General features: G+C 49.5%; 1 protein-coding gene across 13 annotated transcripts in view; it reads right to left on the bottom strand.

The window, feature by feature from the left end:
* Positions 1–15,840, bottom strand: part of ZDHHC18 (zinc finger DHHC-type containing 18) — a 56,500-nt gene that overhangs the window by 21,731 nt on the left and 18,929 nt on the right. For 3 of the 13 annotated variants that reach the window (XM_030538737.1, XM_030538745.1, XM_030538738.1), the window contains exons 6-8: positions 13,804–13,906; positions 11,823–11,932; positions 8,370–8,469 (exon numbers count right to left, since the gene is read on the bottom strand). In XM_030538737.1, coding sequence (XP_030394597.1) covers positions 8,370–8,469; positions 11,823–11,932; positions 13,804–13,906 — 313 coding nt within the window. The other 10 variants (XM_030538744.1, XM_030538740.1, XM_030538743.1 and 7 more) reach the window with 9 other exon arrangements.

Here is a 15,840-nt window from a genome sequence, read left to right as displayed (position 1 = left end):
CCCCCGGCCTCACACCAGGCTCCTTGGAGACTGTTCCCACAGACACGAATTCCTAGCTGAGGACAAGTGTTTATATTCGACATTAAAACTAAGCTAGGACTCTGGCAGCCTAATTCTTGTCAGATCTTGGTATTTCAGTACGGCTGGGCTGGGTCACTTCTGGGAGGGGAGTCCCAGATGCTGCAGGGAACGGTGGTGCTTCTGCTTTGTCAGCGCTCAACCCAGTGCCCCAGCAGGGCAAAGGGAAGCTGTGCTGCTGGCAGAGTCCTGCTCTACCTGAAATCTAAGTTCTGGGCCCCTGTGAGCTTTATGAAAGCAGCCAGAAGTCTTTGCAAGCTGTGGGTATTAATGCTAGCAGCGGGATCAGGCCCTAGTTTGGAGAGCTACATGCTGGTGCCTGAATCTGTACTGTGGGCTGAGTCCCTGAGGCTGGGGGACACCCTGTGCAAGCCCCACAAGATTGCCAGCTTCCAGGGGCGGCTGGCCATCCTTTTCGTGTGCCTGCTGTCACCTCCTAGGAGTGCTAACATGCTCCAGCTGAGTGCTCCATTCTCCCCTACCTTTGAACACACATGTTCCTTGCCCAGTGAACGTTCCAAGGAACAAACAATTCATCCCCTCTGGGCAATGGAATTTGAGAAGGAATTTTTGATCCGTCCAGCCACTGAACTCCACTGTACAGAGCTTGGGCTGCTACCTTCACATAGGAGGCAAGCGCCATCCTTGGTGTTAGGGCCAGGCTAGCCTCACTACCCCAGCAATCCCTCTGCACAGGGGGCTTAATGCAGTTCCCACTCACACTGAAGAGGCCCCTGTTCTCGAGAGGAAACTAGCCCCACCAGTGTGTCAAACTTGTGAAAACTCTCTCCCTTCCCAGCACTACATCTCAATTTGTCCCTGCATTATCCCACCATTTCTGTTCCTGGCAGGGTGAAGGCTCTGCCAGTCTGTTACCAGGAAAGTGACAGCCGGTCAGAATCTTTGCTTGGTTTTTAATACTGGTCACCCAATGGAAGCAATCACCCAACGATCTCCCTTGGTTTGCCGGTGCGCACACCGAGTCACCGTGCGTAACCCACCAGTGCTGACTGCGCCCAGATGGGCTGAGTGGCTTCCATTTTAAGCTATCTGCACAGACCAGACTGCTGGAATGCCCTTGGTGAGGACAGCACTACACAAACCTTAACTGAAGGCAGCTGCATCAAGGACCAAAGGCCAAACTAACCTACCTCGACAATGCAATAGGCTGGGGTACATGCATTTCCCAGTATTACACATTGTGACCTACAGGAGGTGGCACTTGCAGCAAACTCGCACTCTGAGCACTAAATCCATTTACGTTTGCAAAGCTGTTAGAGCGCTGATGAAGCTGTGTGAGGTTTTTTAAAATAATTCTTCCCATTCACTCATTCTGATCCACGGTGGGAAGGCCAACGGCACAGATGGACGTTGGGAGTCATGCTGTATGAAGTACAAAGCCAGGACCAGTCTTAGCAGTCTAGTTTTCCATCCCTGGTCATGTCTATCAAATGTTTTAAGCACAACTTCAAACGCTGCTCTCAACCACGTTTTGTTTCTTGGTAGCCAGCTCACCCCGACTGCAGCTGTGCGTGAAGACAGTTCATTGCATCCTCATGCGGTTGTGGGTGACTCTGCCCTGCCTGGGAGGCAGCTGTGAAAAATAAGGCCCCTGGAGTTGCCTCTAGCCAGTACTGTCTGATTTAAATGCATGTGCATCTGAAGTAATAGCATATAAAACTAGCTCTTACCAAGGGAGGCCTGTTAAATAGCTTCAGCAGAGGCTAGCTGCCAGTCTCCATGTCTTGTTGCAGGGCCATGGATCACCACCTGCCGCCGCCTCCTCCCGTCTTGTGCACTCACTTGTGAGGCTTGAGGCAGAGTTCTTCTAGCTCTGCTCTAGAAAGCCACTTAAAATAGCCCCCTGGAGCAGTCAGATGCTTGCTGATAGCCTGCAGAGTGCATGCAGGACCATGAGCCCCCCCCCACCCCCCCAAAGCTTGTTTGAACCGACCCTTCCTGCCCCTCAAGAGCCATAGCCCACCCTATCTCAGTTTTGCAGAGACGGGCAACAGGGCCCTGACTTCACTTCGATCTCTGGCTGGTATTTCAGCACTGACAGGGTCTGAAGTTGGGTTAGTGCGGATCAGGAAAAATGGTGACAATTCAGCACTAGACATTTGATGCTCTTCAAATAATACCTCCCATTCCTGGGAATAAGCCATGTTTCATTCCCACTTTACGGGGGGGAATGGTGGCTCGAACGTACCCTAAGGCCAGTCAATGCCAAAGCTGGCTTTCCAAGGAGGGAGTTCCTGGCTTTCAGCCCCGTGGTTAACACAAGAGGTCATACAGACCTACGCAAACCCTTTTGTGCTCCATCTTCATTCACTCCACCCCCTAAAGGAAAAGCACACACAGGTAAGAGCAGCCTGGAGGCGTTCCCCTTAGGTGCTGGGAAAACAGCAGCCAGATGCCCATGTACGGTAAATAGGAGAAACTTTATTTTGTTACAAAAAGTAGAAGGCATCAATGGATTTCAAACCCTACCAGATTGGAGCCCAGCTGACAAGGGGTGGGGTCTCACAGGTTTACACTAGCTCCCTTTTACAAACCTTACTTGGTTTGCCAGTGGCTGCTAGAGCGTTAGAGCATCCAGCTTCCTCCCCCACTTTTCTGCTCTGTCCTTTCAGTAACGCTGATGGCAGTAGCAGAGGAATCTACACAAGGACTGCAAAAGTCACTACTTAAACTACTACCGCACGAAACCCCTTCTTCTAAACTAGTGACACAGAAAACACCGAACTTACTAGTACGTGTTTGAAAGGTGAACGCACACTAACTACCTCAGAGACAGGAGAGTCCTTTGCCTGCATACATACGGCACAAGCAGCTCACGGCTGGGGAGGCGACCTGCTGGCCGGCTCTGGCAGAATTCTGCTTCACAAGCCCTGTTCCAGCTGCGAACACACCGCACTAAACCTGGTAACGTCTCACGTACCTGCTCATCTCAATAACTATAATTACATCTTCAGTCTATGGAGGGGGAGACTAGCTCCAGGGAGCCAGCGATGGCCTTGGTTCAGTTGCACGAGTCTCTTTCCAGCAGCAGGAGATGGTAAAAACTCCAGTTATTGCACTCAGAACAGATGCATTTATGGCTTTATGCTTCAAACCCTGGGACAGCAGAGTGCATCAGCTCCACACGTGGGTCTGGAAAGGCTTTCCCACGTGCACAGCAGCTTTCCCCCCTCTCTTGTCACGGGAGGGACGGAGGTGCAGTAGCGTAGCCCTGGCGTGGGGAGGCACAGGCGGTGGTAACGGCTGCTGTTTCAGGTATTATCCATGTCCTCAAGAGCGCTTTAGTCCCCTGACCAGACTGGATTTCCCCCCGTCAGTGCAGGGAGAGGAAAGTGGAGGAGAGAAAGAGAGGGTTAGTACAAGAAATAATAGAGCGAGAGGTAACAGGAGCGAGAGCAGGAGTGGATCCTCCAAGCCAGCTACAGGAAATAACAGAACAGGATGGGGTCAGATCAGTGCCAGTCCTGTGTTAGCAGCACAAGCGGGGCTCCGGCAACACTCCCCTCAGGAGCTGACGCAGCTGACCTCTGGTAACACCCATGCCAGGCAAGTATCAGCTGTTCAGACCCCTCAAAACAAGACAGGTGAGTGAGTCATTACTGACCAATGCTCTCAAGCACCATGCAGTAGGAGAGGGGGTGATTAGGAGACTACCACATGAGCAAGACAGCACCCATCAGGGAGAGGAAGATGAGGAGGAAGGGGTATCGCTTCCCACAACAATAACGGAGCAAGACACATACAGCCACCACTAGACACACTGCAGGTGTGTAACTATCTGTTCATTCCACAGCTGCTAGGCCATGACTTCCTTTGCACCCACACCTGTTGTGGATAGCACATGGTGGAGAACAGCAGCAGCAGCCCAGCTGTGGAACAGGCTTCAGGGGTAGCTGACTTAAATACAAACTGTTCTATGGACTGTGCTGGGAAGACAGGGAATAGACACTGGCAGGGTCCGTCACGCTTCCTGGCAGCTGGGCATTATCAGAGCTCCCCTTCTGGCAGACGCTAGCTCATCAGTGGTGTGTGGAAAGAACGAGAAGCGCAGTTATGCAAGTGTTAGCAGGGCTGTCCCTGCAGAATCCCCAGCCGTCGTCACTGAGTAATAAGCACTGATGTAACACTACGTTCTCTTCAAAGCACTTTTACAAATTACTCACCCGTGTCACAGGCATGTTGAAGGATAAGTTTCATGTTACAGAGAGGAAAACTGAGGCACAGAAAGGGGAAGTGATTTAATCACAAAGTGCATCAGTGACAGAGCCAGGATTACAAATCTGTTCCTGGCTCCTGGTCCTGTGATCACACCACACCTTGCTGTAAATGTCACATCCCTGCATCAGCAAGGCTTCTCTTCCACCCACAGCAGCATCTCATTTGCCATGGCTAAAAGCCACTACTGCAATCCAGCCTCTTTGCAGCCACCATTCAGGGCTTAAAGCCCTACTGCCCTAACCCTTCTGGCTGTGCATCCCATCTTGCTCCAAACTAAGTCCAATCCTCACTACTCACTAAACCCTGCATGCTCTAGTAACAACCAGCCTAAACCCAAAGTAATGCACGACAACTCTCAGCCAAGCACATCTGCTCTGCCTCCACTCAGTCTGCAGTGCAATGCAATGCAATTTACCCTAATCCTCTGCAAGGCTGGGGATAATCCACCTACATACCACACAGCGTAGCACGGCTCACTGCCCAGCAGGGCTCTTCACACACACTACACACCAATGCCTACACAAACCAGAGGGTAGCTGGGGCTTCCTGTACAGAGCAAATCATGCAGTGAGGATGAGATGAGTCACTGGACTGGGGATAGAAGAAGAAAGTGCTCTCTTACCAACTACCCCTCAGAAAGCAGGGCTAACATCCAGAAAGAGGGGGGGTTAGATCCCATCAGGCAGTGCAGGAAATGGCAAAGTCCTGGCAGGCATCCTCCTGGGGAAGACACCAGAGATTATGCACTTCAGCATCCACTGGCAAGGACAGAGCAGACTGTGTCAGAGAGAGGGCACTCTGTCTCAGGCTGCTCTCAGATCCTGGGACAGCACTGGACTGGGTTAAAGGGACAGTGGGATGGGAGAAGGGTGCTTAACTGAAGGCCTCTGAAGGAAGATGCAGTTTGAGCTGTGTCAAATTTCAGCAGCTGAATGATGAAACCCCGAGAAACCATTGGGCCACACCAAGTTGCTGGGGTTTGCAGCTATGCATACCTTCCAGCCTGATCCTGCAGGAAGTGATTACAGTGGGCAGGCAAGACTCACAGCTGGAAGAAGCCATCTAACCTTCATTGGACGGACAGAGAATCATTACTCACCCACTGCAGAAGCTGAGGAACATGCCTCGGAACCCATAAAAGGAAAGAAACAAATCCCCAAACAGTTAACTTTAAAAATATAACTTTATTACAGCAAGTAACAAGAGAACCAGTTCAAACGGAAGTGAGAGAGTTTGCCTCCCTCTCCCTCCTTCAGAACTCCTGTAAGAGGCGGGGTCAGTTTTCCCATCCTTTCCCATTAAAGCTGCAGCCTCTCAGAGCGTAGCTTTACTGACCCTCTACACACATCTGCTAGTCCTACCATTACACAAGCAATGAACACAGCATCAGGGCCATGGGAGAGTTAGTGCCATTGTATTAAGAACACCGGCTATTTTGTGGACAAGTGGAAGACAGACGGTAACTGCCGTGCAGTATGGTTTCTGGAAAGGATTTCTGGAGTGTTATTTTCCAGACACGGCAGCAGCTTTTTACACTGTTGCACTGAGCCGTCTGAGCTGAAGATCAGGCTAGTAGTGGCAAGGCACGTGAGCTCTAGCCTTGTGTGTCAATCTGCAGAGCGAGCTGCCCTGCCAGCCTGCCTCACCCCTGAGCTGCAGGGGTCATTTAGGATAAGTTATGCTACATGCTGGTACCAACCCTTCTTCACTCAGCTGCCAGCTGTGGGGAACACTAACATCGGTGTGCGAGGATGCTTCTCCGAGGAACAGCTGGTAAATGTTGTGGTCACTAAGAACGGGGGCTGGCTTTGGACTAGTCACCCTGCTGGAAAGGGGACTGATTGAGAACAACATATGAAGACCAAATCATACAGTCCCCAGCCATAACAAGGCAGCAGCACCACCACCCCCGGCTATCCTATCACATCAGTCCACTGACAACAGCACCCCTGCCATGCCTCTTCTCACTTGAATAGTGAGCTCTCTGTGCCCTGAGCCAGAAACATGAAGCAAGAGGAACATTTATAGGGTGGAAGGAGCAGATGTTTAATCAAATCTCCAAAAAGGAATGGTTTGAAATTGTCCAATATTCTTCTCAGCTAAAGCTTCTCTTAATGCCCCACCTTAAACCACTGCCTTCTGCAAAAAGCCTGCAGCATGTAAATGCAGATCCCAAGTTCCCAACCCCAGGACGTGGGTGGTGGAGGGGCGGGGCACATCTCATGCCCTGCTCTTTGAACAGTCAGGATGTGTGACATTTTCTGGCCAGCAACAAAACTGGGCTACAAAAGAGTGTCAAAAACTAGAGGGGAGGGGAATGCATGGAATGTGAGAACACCATGCTGGGGGGTGCATTTAAACATTGTCCCATTGAAGCTCACCACTGCTCAGCAGACTGACTCACAGGATAGGGCGAATGAGGGATGCCTTAAGCAATACCAGCCCCTTCCACACACCCTATGTTCCCCTTATGTTTGCAGCGGCTGGCAATTCTCTGCTAGCGTGCTGTCATTCATGATGTGCAAAGCAGAGTACTGGGGAATACCTCTGTGACAATCTGCCCCACAAACACACTGGCTAGTGATAAAAGCACAGGTGAGAAAGATGAAAGGGCTTGGGTCCGATACATACTGCAACGCCTGGGGCGTCTAACCAAGTGGCTTAACACAGAACAAACACTGCAAATCTCTACCCTGGTGCCAGGAATATGTACAGCAGCTATCTACAGCGACACATAAAAAAATACTACTTAGAAAAAAATCTACAAAATTGTGCAAAAATACCCAGCAGCTTTTAACAAACACATTTCAAGTATTGCTAATGTGTCTGTAACTCTCCTAAACACACTTGCCAGTGTCAGTAATCCACAAGGCAGACTGGTGAAGACCTGGTATGGAACAGCAACAGATATGGTGCCACCCTGGGGCAGACAAACTCAGAGGAATCATTCCCAGAGGGCCAGCAGGTGGCCCCACTCTCTATTCTACTGGCCAGGAATCCAAACCAAGTGCAGGCTAACTGACACCAGCACTCAGGGTAACCCAATTTGGGCAAGCTGTGCCTCTTCAATGCTGGAGCCCACTCACGCGTTAGCCACCTAGTGCTGGGCAGAGGTCTGACAGGTGACCATCTAAGGGCAGCATCTCCCCATTACACCCACAAAATACTTTGCTTATTTTGTTTTTAACCATTAAAACTAGGAGCTCCTCTGGACTGTATCCTTGCATGGCTTCTTACTGGCTGAAATGGCTACAACACTAGGAAGGGTTGGTCAGCACCTTCCTCTGTGACCAGGTGAGAGCCAGCACTGAACAGCAACTGGGATGGCACATCTATTTCCCTGCCTATGCTCACTGCCTTATATGGGTCTGGACCCTCAGAGCTCTCCCCAGCGCCTGGGAACGAGAATGTCATCCCAGCCAGCCAGCTTCAATTCTGAAAAGTACCAGTGCTGCTGGGAAAGGGACGCTACATATTCCGCAGACCCAGATAGGAACGTAGCTTATACTGACACATGAAGCTGCCCCTCGCACTCTTGGGGCAGAGATGCAGGGGGCATCTGTAGAGACACAGCAGGGAGACCTAGCTTTCAGCCTTCAGCCTCCCAAAACCCAACCCCCAATCTAGAATGCAGCACCCATCTTCAGCCCCCCAAGGCATGGCAGCCCATTCAGCTAATCCCCGCAGCAAAGATGGCAGCTCTCTGGAGCGGACACTCCAAGCTTGGATGGTTCTGAGAGGCTGGGGTTTCCCAAGCAGCCCTTCTTGCTTCCCAGCTGTGGTTCAAACCCCTCTCCCTGGGTGAGGCCAAGGTCTTGCTTGGCATCAGGCTGTAGCAGTTGAAAATCCAGGTAAGTCATATCACAGTGAAACAACAAAATAAATAAATACAAAGGTAACGCCTGGTTTGACTGAGTCTTTGGCAGCTCTGTACCACAGGGCTGTCTTGCCTGAGGTCAGGGAGATGATAACGGGAAGGTACTGACTGGAGCTAGGCACAGGCACGACAGGCACTGGACTACATCACAGCACCACTAGGGAATGCCTCCTACCATGCTGGTGTCGGTCTTGGCGCCAAAGGAAGGGATTTCACCCTTGGGACTGGACAGGGTCCCAGCATCAGGCTGGATAAATCCTCTTCTGTCTATTAAACTAGAAAACAAGATGGGAAAAAAGGGGAGAGGTTAAAACACCAATGTTCATCAAGAAACAAACCCCCGCAGCGTTGTGCTAAGCCAACCAGTGGTGCTATAAAAATGAGTTACTAGCCCCTATTGCGTCAACAATATAATAATGGTGCAAAAAAGGTGAACACAATTCTGGGATGTATTAGCAGGAGTGTCGTAAGCAAGATACATGTAGCTGTTCTTCCATCCCACTCAGCACCAATAGGTCCTCCACTGGAGTAGTGTCTCCAGTTCTGGGCACCACACTTTGGGAAAGATGGGGACAAATTGGAGAAAGTACAGAGGAAAGCAACAAAAGTAATTAAAGATCTAGAAACATGACCTACAAGGAAAGACTGAAAAAAATTGGGTTTGTTGAGTCTATAGAAGAGAAGACTGAGGGGGACATGATAACAGTCCTCAAACATGTAAAAGATTGTTTTAAAGAAGAGGGTGATAAATTGTTCTCTTTATCCACTGAGGACAGGACAAGTAGTAATGGGCGTAAGCTGCAGCAAAGGAGATTTAGGTTAGACAGGAAACACTTCCTAACTGTCAGGGTGGTTAAGCACTGGGACTAATTACCTAGGGAGGCTGTGGAATCTCCATTACTGGAGGCCTTTAAGAGCAGGTTAGACAAACACCTGTCAGGGATGGTGTAGATAATACTTAGTCCTGCCTCGGTGCAGGGGCCAAGCCTAGATGAACTATCAAGATACCTTCCAGTCCTACATTTCTGTGATTCTAAGGGATTTCAAAGGCATGAAGCAAACCCTGACAGCATTTGATCATTAGCACAAGACAGCTGTGCCTGCCAGTACTGTCCAGAGTTTAGGGAATTTGAATGCACTCAGGAAAATCCCCTCGGCCAAATCTCATGAGGGTGACTGGGCAGAGGGAACAGACTCCACACACAGGACAGCACTTAACTATGGCTCAGACTTTTCTTGTGAATGTTTTTAAACACTTGTCGCTTAAACCCCAAGGTGACCAGCAAGGCTACGTGCCCACCTGAGCCCAAAACATTTAGCACTCTGGGCAGGAAGGCGTTTCTTCGCATCTCTTGGCGTGAGCTGAGTGCACCTGGAAGCTGTTGGCTTCCCCAAGCCCTGCTTGTCTCTTTGTGGGGACTGCTAGACAAAGCGTCAGTGGGGGGATGGATGATACGGGTTCCTGAGCACTCAGAACTAGAGACAAAGTTGTGTCACTACTGTGCTAGGCTGGAGTTGGAGAGGCCCTCTACAGCAGGAGTGAAATACTATTATCCTATTAGCAGTCATCTGCCTCCCAGTGCTCTCAACATATTTGAATAGATTAGCTCACTTACTATCATGGACTCCATAGTAACGGTGACACTGAAAAGGGCAAGAACCTTGGGAAGTATTTTAGAGGGAAAAAACAAACCCCGCCTCAACTCGGTGTAACAGCCCTCCTGAGCACAGGCTAAACAGCTGATCTTCCCTGAATTATTTCATTACACTTACACTGGGCTAGTATTTCTGGAGTGCTCCCAGTAAGTTCAAATTGGTTCCTCCCAGCAAAAGAAACACTGTCTTAAAAGTGCCTGAAGCATTCAACAGGCTGAGAGCTACAAAAGATGGGTTGGGATCAAACTCCCAACCACCCAACACAAGAGATTATTTTAAATTTGCCTGACGGCGCCCTCATGTGACTAAACCATGGCAGTTTTATTTTTTGATGGGATTAGATTCACAGCTGTTAAAGCCAGAAGGGACCATTCTGATCGTCTAGTCTGAGCGCCTCAGATGGAGGATGTTAGGTAGGTTAGACCCCACAGAGGGTTTTTTGTTTGTTTTTTGAAAGGTACAAACCAGGTTTCATTACATGATTTTTTTACACTGCAATACAGTTTAAGCAGTTAACAACATTGCCCCATGAACTTTGCAACCCAGGGATCCTGCACCCTGCCCCGGGAAGAGCAGAGGGTAGAACTCACTGGTCTTGTTTCATTGTCCAAACCCCGTGAAAAATAAGAAGCAAATCAGCACAGATGAGGAAAAGTCAGAGAGATGTTTGGCATTATTCCTTCCTGCTTTAATGACAGTTGCAGGTAATTCACAGGTAAGGGAATTTGTCAGGATCAAATTAAATAGGAAATCATTGTGTCCTTTTAAGGCAAGAGTCTCCAAATTGTCTGACTAAGGACAGCATTGGCTACTTGTCAGAAGTCTAAGGTTTCCGGTATACTGCATAAAAGGGAGAGGATTGCAGCCAACCCCATCTCTGTTACAGGTGAAGACCTCCACAGAGCACATATCCCAGCATCCAATGCTCCATCTTGATCTGAAAAGCAGCTGCAAGATGCATGTAGAATTCCAGCCACTTAGAGATGACCTGCAAAGGAAAAAACTGGGCTGGTGCCCCTTAATTCTCCCTCTTTATAGTGGATGATGGTGGGATGGAAGGGGTTTTGATGCTTGTTTTTCACCTTAGAAATACCAAGAATGTCAAGTCTGCTCTCACCTGGAGATCCTGGAGCTGTATCAAGAGCACATTTAGCAAGAGCCCTCCTGCCTTCTTTGACAAGTGAGGAGTGAGACAAAGCTCTCTCCCCCAGGCGGTCAGTTAGTCATGGAAATTAAAGAATGGTTCAAAAATAACAATAATATTAATAGCTTTATTTAACCACAGTCTAAAATCTGTACTCTCCCAACCACTCAGGTTTCACTGCATTGAGTCTGGTGAGTGTGTCATTCCACTAGCTCTCCAGTCACCAGAGACTGCCAGGGCAGACAAGACCTGTATTTGTAGTGAAAAAACAAGCACTGAAGAACTTCTCCATCATCCAGAAGCCAGATGTACTGGGAAATCCTTTGCAGGGCACCTTTAAGCCCAGGGTTATTCTTTATGTAGTGCTAAAGCTCACAGGATGCACCTTTTAGCCCTCCTGAGGTCCTTAGGGCACTGGATTTTTAAATATCTAAAAAGGAAACACACATCTAGTAAATAATTCCATAGCAAACGATTACCATTCGCTGCTGGGCCCTCCTGTAACAGGCACATCCCACCCTTACTACACTGCAGGGGGAAATTCCAGTTGCACTCAGTTTACACCCTACAATGAAGTCTGAAGTGCCCTGAATTAAGCAGATTTCAATAGATGAAAAGTAACAGTCAGCACTCGCCTATACATTTACCTATCCCTCTGGGCCTGAGCCTCAGAATTACTCATTCCACCCTACACGAGAGCCCCGCGCCATTGCTTTGGCCTGGCTCCTGGGATCCAGTGTTAACTTCTCCTGTCTCCACCTCCTCATGTGGCTGCAGTGTCAGGGCAGGGTGCAAGTCCCAAGTCCAGTGAGGATCGGAGGCTCTTACCTGGGATGGAATGGCCCACACAATACTGCACAGCAGTTGGTGAGGATACTCTTATGGCTGTAGGGATTGGCAAACTCTGAGCCTCTCTTATTTGACCACGACCCTTTGATCTGCAATTGAAAGGACACAGGCTGGTTAGAAAGTGACAGCCTGGTGAGGGGATGGAGACGGTCAGTGCACTGCCCAGGTCACACGGGAGGTTGCCTTGGACAGTATCATCCACACTCTGCTTGAAAAGCCCAGGACTGAAGTGACAGAAGTGACCCAAATCAAGGCAGAGGGGTGTGGAGCTTTGCACTGTGCCCCACAATACGGCTCTTGCTTCCGAGCTCTAAATCCTCTCCATGGCAGTGCAGCTAGCTGAAAGAACGTCACTGTGCGAGACAAAGCTTCCCCCTCCCATTGCACCAAGCAACCTTTAGCTGGCCTTCTGCAGCACGTGTCCTCTCTAGAGCAGTTTGTCCTTCTGCCTTTGCCCAAGCTTAGTCTCAACATCACAATGCCCACTAGTTACGTGTTTCCTACACCATGTACTATGCATCACACTTTGTCTAGTGGTTGTAAACCCCCCGCCCTCCCATCCCTTTGTTTCACTTTAGTCATTTCTTGTTTGCCAAATTTAGACTGAAAGCTCTTCAAGGCAGGGGCTTATTTCTGTAAAGCACATAGTACATTTACAGAGCTAAGCGAAACAGCAAGAGGGGTCATAGGCAGCTCTGTTAATGTAAAGAAACCCTTCAGTTTCTTCATGCTGAGCAGCCACAGGAGCCTGTTTAAGGAAACACTGTCGCCTTGAAATACTAGTCGTGTAAGCTGTAGGAATGAGATGGTGTTCCAGATCCTACTTCTGCCCTGAGCCTCGGCCAGTTTGTGAGAGTTTACAATCACACTTCCCCTTTTGACTTCGTTTCCCCAGCTGCTGTGACAAACAGGCCACTCAAGCAACACAGGAAACTGACAGACAATGCGCCAGTCACGCGGTGTAACTCCCATTGACTTTAGTGGGAATCTCAGTTGTATAACCAAGAGCAGAAATTGCCCCAAAGTGCTGTTAAATGCACTAAGTAAAAGCGTAGAGGAACCATTCTCTCTGAGACAGCCATTGTGTCACTTGTAACAACAAGGTGGTACAAATATTACAGACAGAAGTGTGATTTTCAAATCCCTTATACAAACAACTATGCTATCTAGGTACTTTTCAAACTCGCATTACGGTAGTATCTGAGCATGTCACAATCTTTAATACATTTATCTTTATAACACCCCTATGTATCAACTCCTCTTCACAGAGAAGGAATCAAGGCAGAGAGAGAGAGACAATGGGACTTGCCCAAGTCACACAGGAAGTCTGTGGCAAGGCAAGGAACTGAACCAAGTAATGCCAACCCACTGAGCCTCCTTTGTCTGTATTGCTCTCCCCATGGTCCAAATATTAACAAAGGCCACATCTAGACTGGGAAACAGGTCATGCTTCAAAACATGTTAAGCTCACATGTTTTCACTAACATGATTTTAAACAGGACTTTGCATCTAGCGTATACAAGGCAAGTCCTATTTATAAACGTTAGCTAGTCGTGATCCATCTTAGGGCCAGGCCAAAGGTTAAAGTGTACTAGCTAGTATTTTAAAATATGACCTCTTTGCCTAGTCTCCACACAGCTAAGCAACAGACATCGCTCTCCCTTTTGAAACCCATGCACTCTGCCTGGGTGTGCATGCGGGGTCATGCTCTGCTGGGCTACTCGAATTAGAGTGTAAACTCTGGGGGCAGCCCAAAGGTGCTCTTTTATCTGCTCTGTAATAAAGTGCCACAAGCACCTAGGGCCCGTCAAGATAACTTCCTCTAACACTTCTGCAGAGACAGCAACAGATTTTTGGCTGATCTCTTCATTGCTTAGATAGGAATGGGCTTCATGCCCAGAGGTGGTGCTTACCCCCTTCTGGTCCCAGTCTATGGAAGGAGAGACACACGGATACTTACATCTTCATTCGTCGTCAGGTTGGAGGCGACTAGGTAAGTGTGAAAACCTGAGAGGCCCAAAATAGACCATACTGAGAAAAAACATATCACCAACTCCAGCACGGTGGAAAGAGAGTCAAGGAAGCCTCTGCGACCACACACACCCGCAAGGGGAGGCCTCATGTCCAAGTAATGGATGCACTCTAAGTAACTAGTAATGGTCTCAAGTTGCAGTAGGGGAGGTTTAGGTTGGATATTAGGAAAAACTTTTTCACTAGGAGGGTGGTGAAGCACTGGAACAGGTTCCCTAGGGAGGTGGTGGAATCTCCTTCCTTAGAAGTTTTTAAGGTCAGGCTTGACAAAGCCCTGACTGGGATGATTTAGTTGGGGTTGGTCCTGCTTTGAGCAGGGGGTTGGTCTAGATACCTCCTGAGGTCCTTTCCAGACCTGAGATTCTATGAACCATGGGGACTCTTGGTGGGGGGCACAAGCACAGGGACTTAGGGAGGGTCATGAAGGGCTCAGCAAGGTGCCCTTGCTTTTGAGGGACTGGCTGAGACTCCTAGCAAGGAACTGGATTCTCACCCCTACCTCTTACATTAGGGAAAGGGGTCTGCCCTCGCTAGCAAAGGAGAGTGCATTCCAGCCCACAAAGCAGGCATGCAGCTTCCTTCCCAAGGTCTGTGCTATTCTGCGAGTGCCCACCAAGGGAGAAAAGACGGTTACTCACCTTTGTAACTGTTGTTCTTCGAGACATGTTGCTCATATCCATTCCAGTTAGGTGTGCGCGCGCCGCGTGCACGTTCGTCGGAGATTTTTACCCTAGCAACACTCGGTGGGCCGGCAGAGCGCCCCCTGGAGTGGCACCGCTATGGTGCCGGACATATACCCCTGCCGGCCCCTCCGCTCCTCAGTTCCTTCTTGCAAGCTACTCAGACAGTGGGGAAGGAGGGCAGGTTTGGAATGGATATGAGCAACACATCTCGAAGAACAACAGTTACAAAGGTGAGTAACCGTCTTTTTTTCTTCGAGTGCTTGCTCATATCCATTCCAGTGAGGTGATTCCCAAGCCTTACCTAGGCATGGGGTCGGAGCGAGATGTTGCGGAATGTAAGACCGCTGAGCCGAAGGCGGCATCGTCTCTGGACTGCTGGACCAATGCATAGTGTGATGCAAAGGTGTGGATGGAAGACCAGGTAGATGCGCGACATATTTCCTGGATGGGAACATGGGCCAGGAAAGCGGCAGATGAGGCTTGAGCCCGAGTAGAATGGGCGGTGAGATGGCCAGACGGAATGTGGGCCAAGTTGCAGCATGTCCGGATTCAGGATGTCACCCAAGATGAGATCCATTGGGGGGAGATTGGCATGCCCTTCATGCGCTCTGCGACCGCTACAAATAGCTGAGACGAACGTCTGAAAGGTTTGGTCCTCTGGATGTAAAAGGCGAGAGCCCGACGAACATCCAGGGTATACAGCTGTTGTTCCCGGCGCGATGAGTGCGGCTTCAGGAAAAAGACTGGTAGAAAGATGTCTTGATTAATGTGGAAGGCAGAGACCACCTTAGGGAGGAATGCCGGGTGCGGTCGCAGCTGTACCTTGTCCTTGTGGAATACTGTATATGGAGGATCCACCATCAAAGCGCGAAGTTCCGATAGTCGTCCAGCCAAGGTGATAGCAACGAGGAAGGCTGTCTTCCAGGACAGGTACAGCAGCAAGCATGTGGCTAAAGGCTCAAAGGGGAGGCCCATGAGCCTAGCTAATACGAGGTTGAGATCCCAGGTAGGGGATGGGCACTTGACCTGAGGTTAGAGCCGCTCCAAGCCCTTGAGAAATCTGGAAGCCATGGGGTGAGAGAAGATCGAACTGCCAGTTTCCCCAGGATGGAAGGTGGAAATAGCTGCAAGATGCACCCTTATAGAAGAGATCGCCAGGCCCTGCTCCTTGAGGGACCATAAGTAGTCCAAGATAATGGGGACCGATACACCTTCGGGAATAAAGTCATGCTGGACGCACCACTGGGAGAAGCGCTTCCACTTGGCGAGACACGCTGCCCGCG

This window comes from Gopherus evgoodei, chromosome 20, assembly GCF_007399415.2.
Source record: "Gopherus evgoodei ecotype Sinaloan lineage chromosome 20, rGopEvg1_v1.p, whole genome shotgun sequence".
NCBI classification, from domain to species: domain Eukaryota; kingdom Metazoa; phylum Chordata; order Testudines; family Testudinidae; genus Gopherus; species Gopherus evgoodei.
This window is presented reverse-complemented; position numbering and strand designations above follow the sequence as displayed.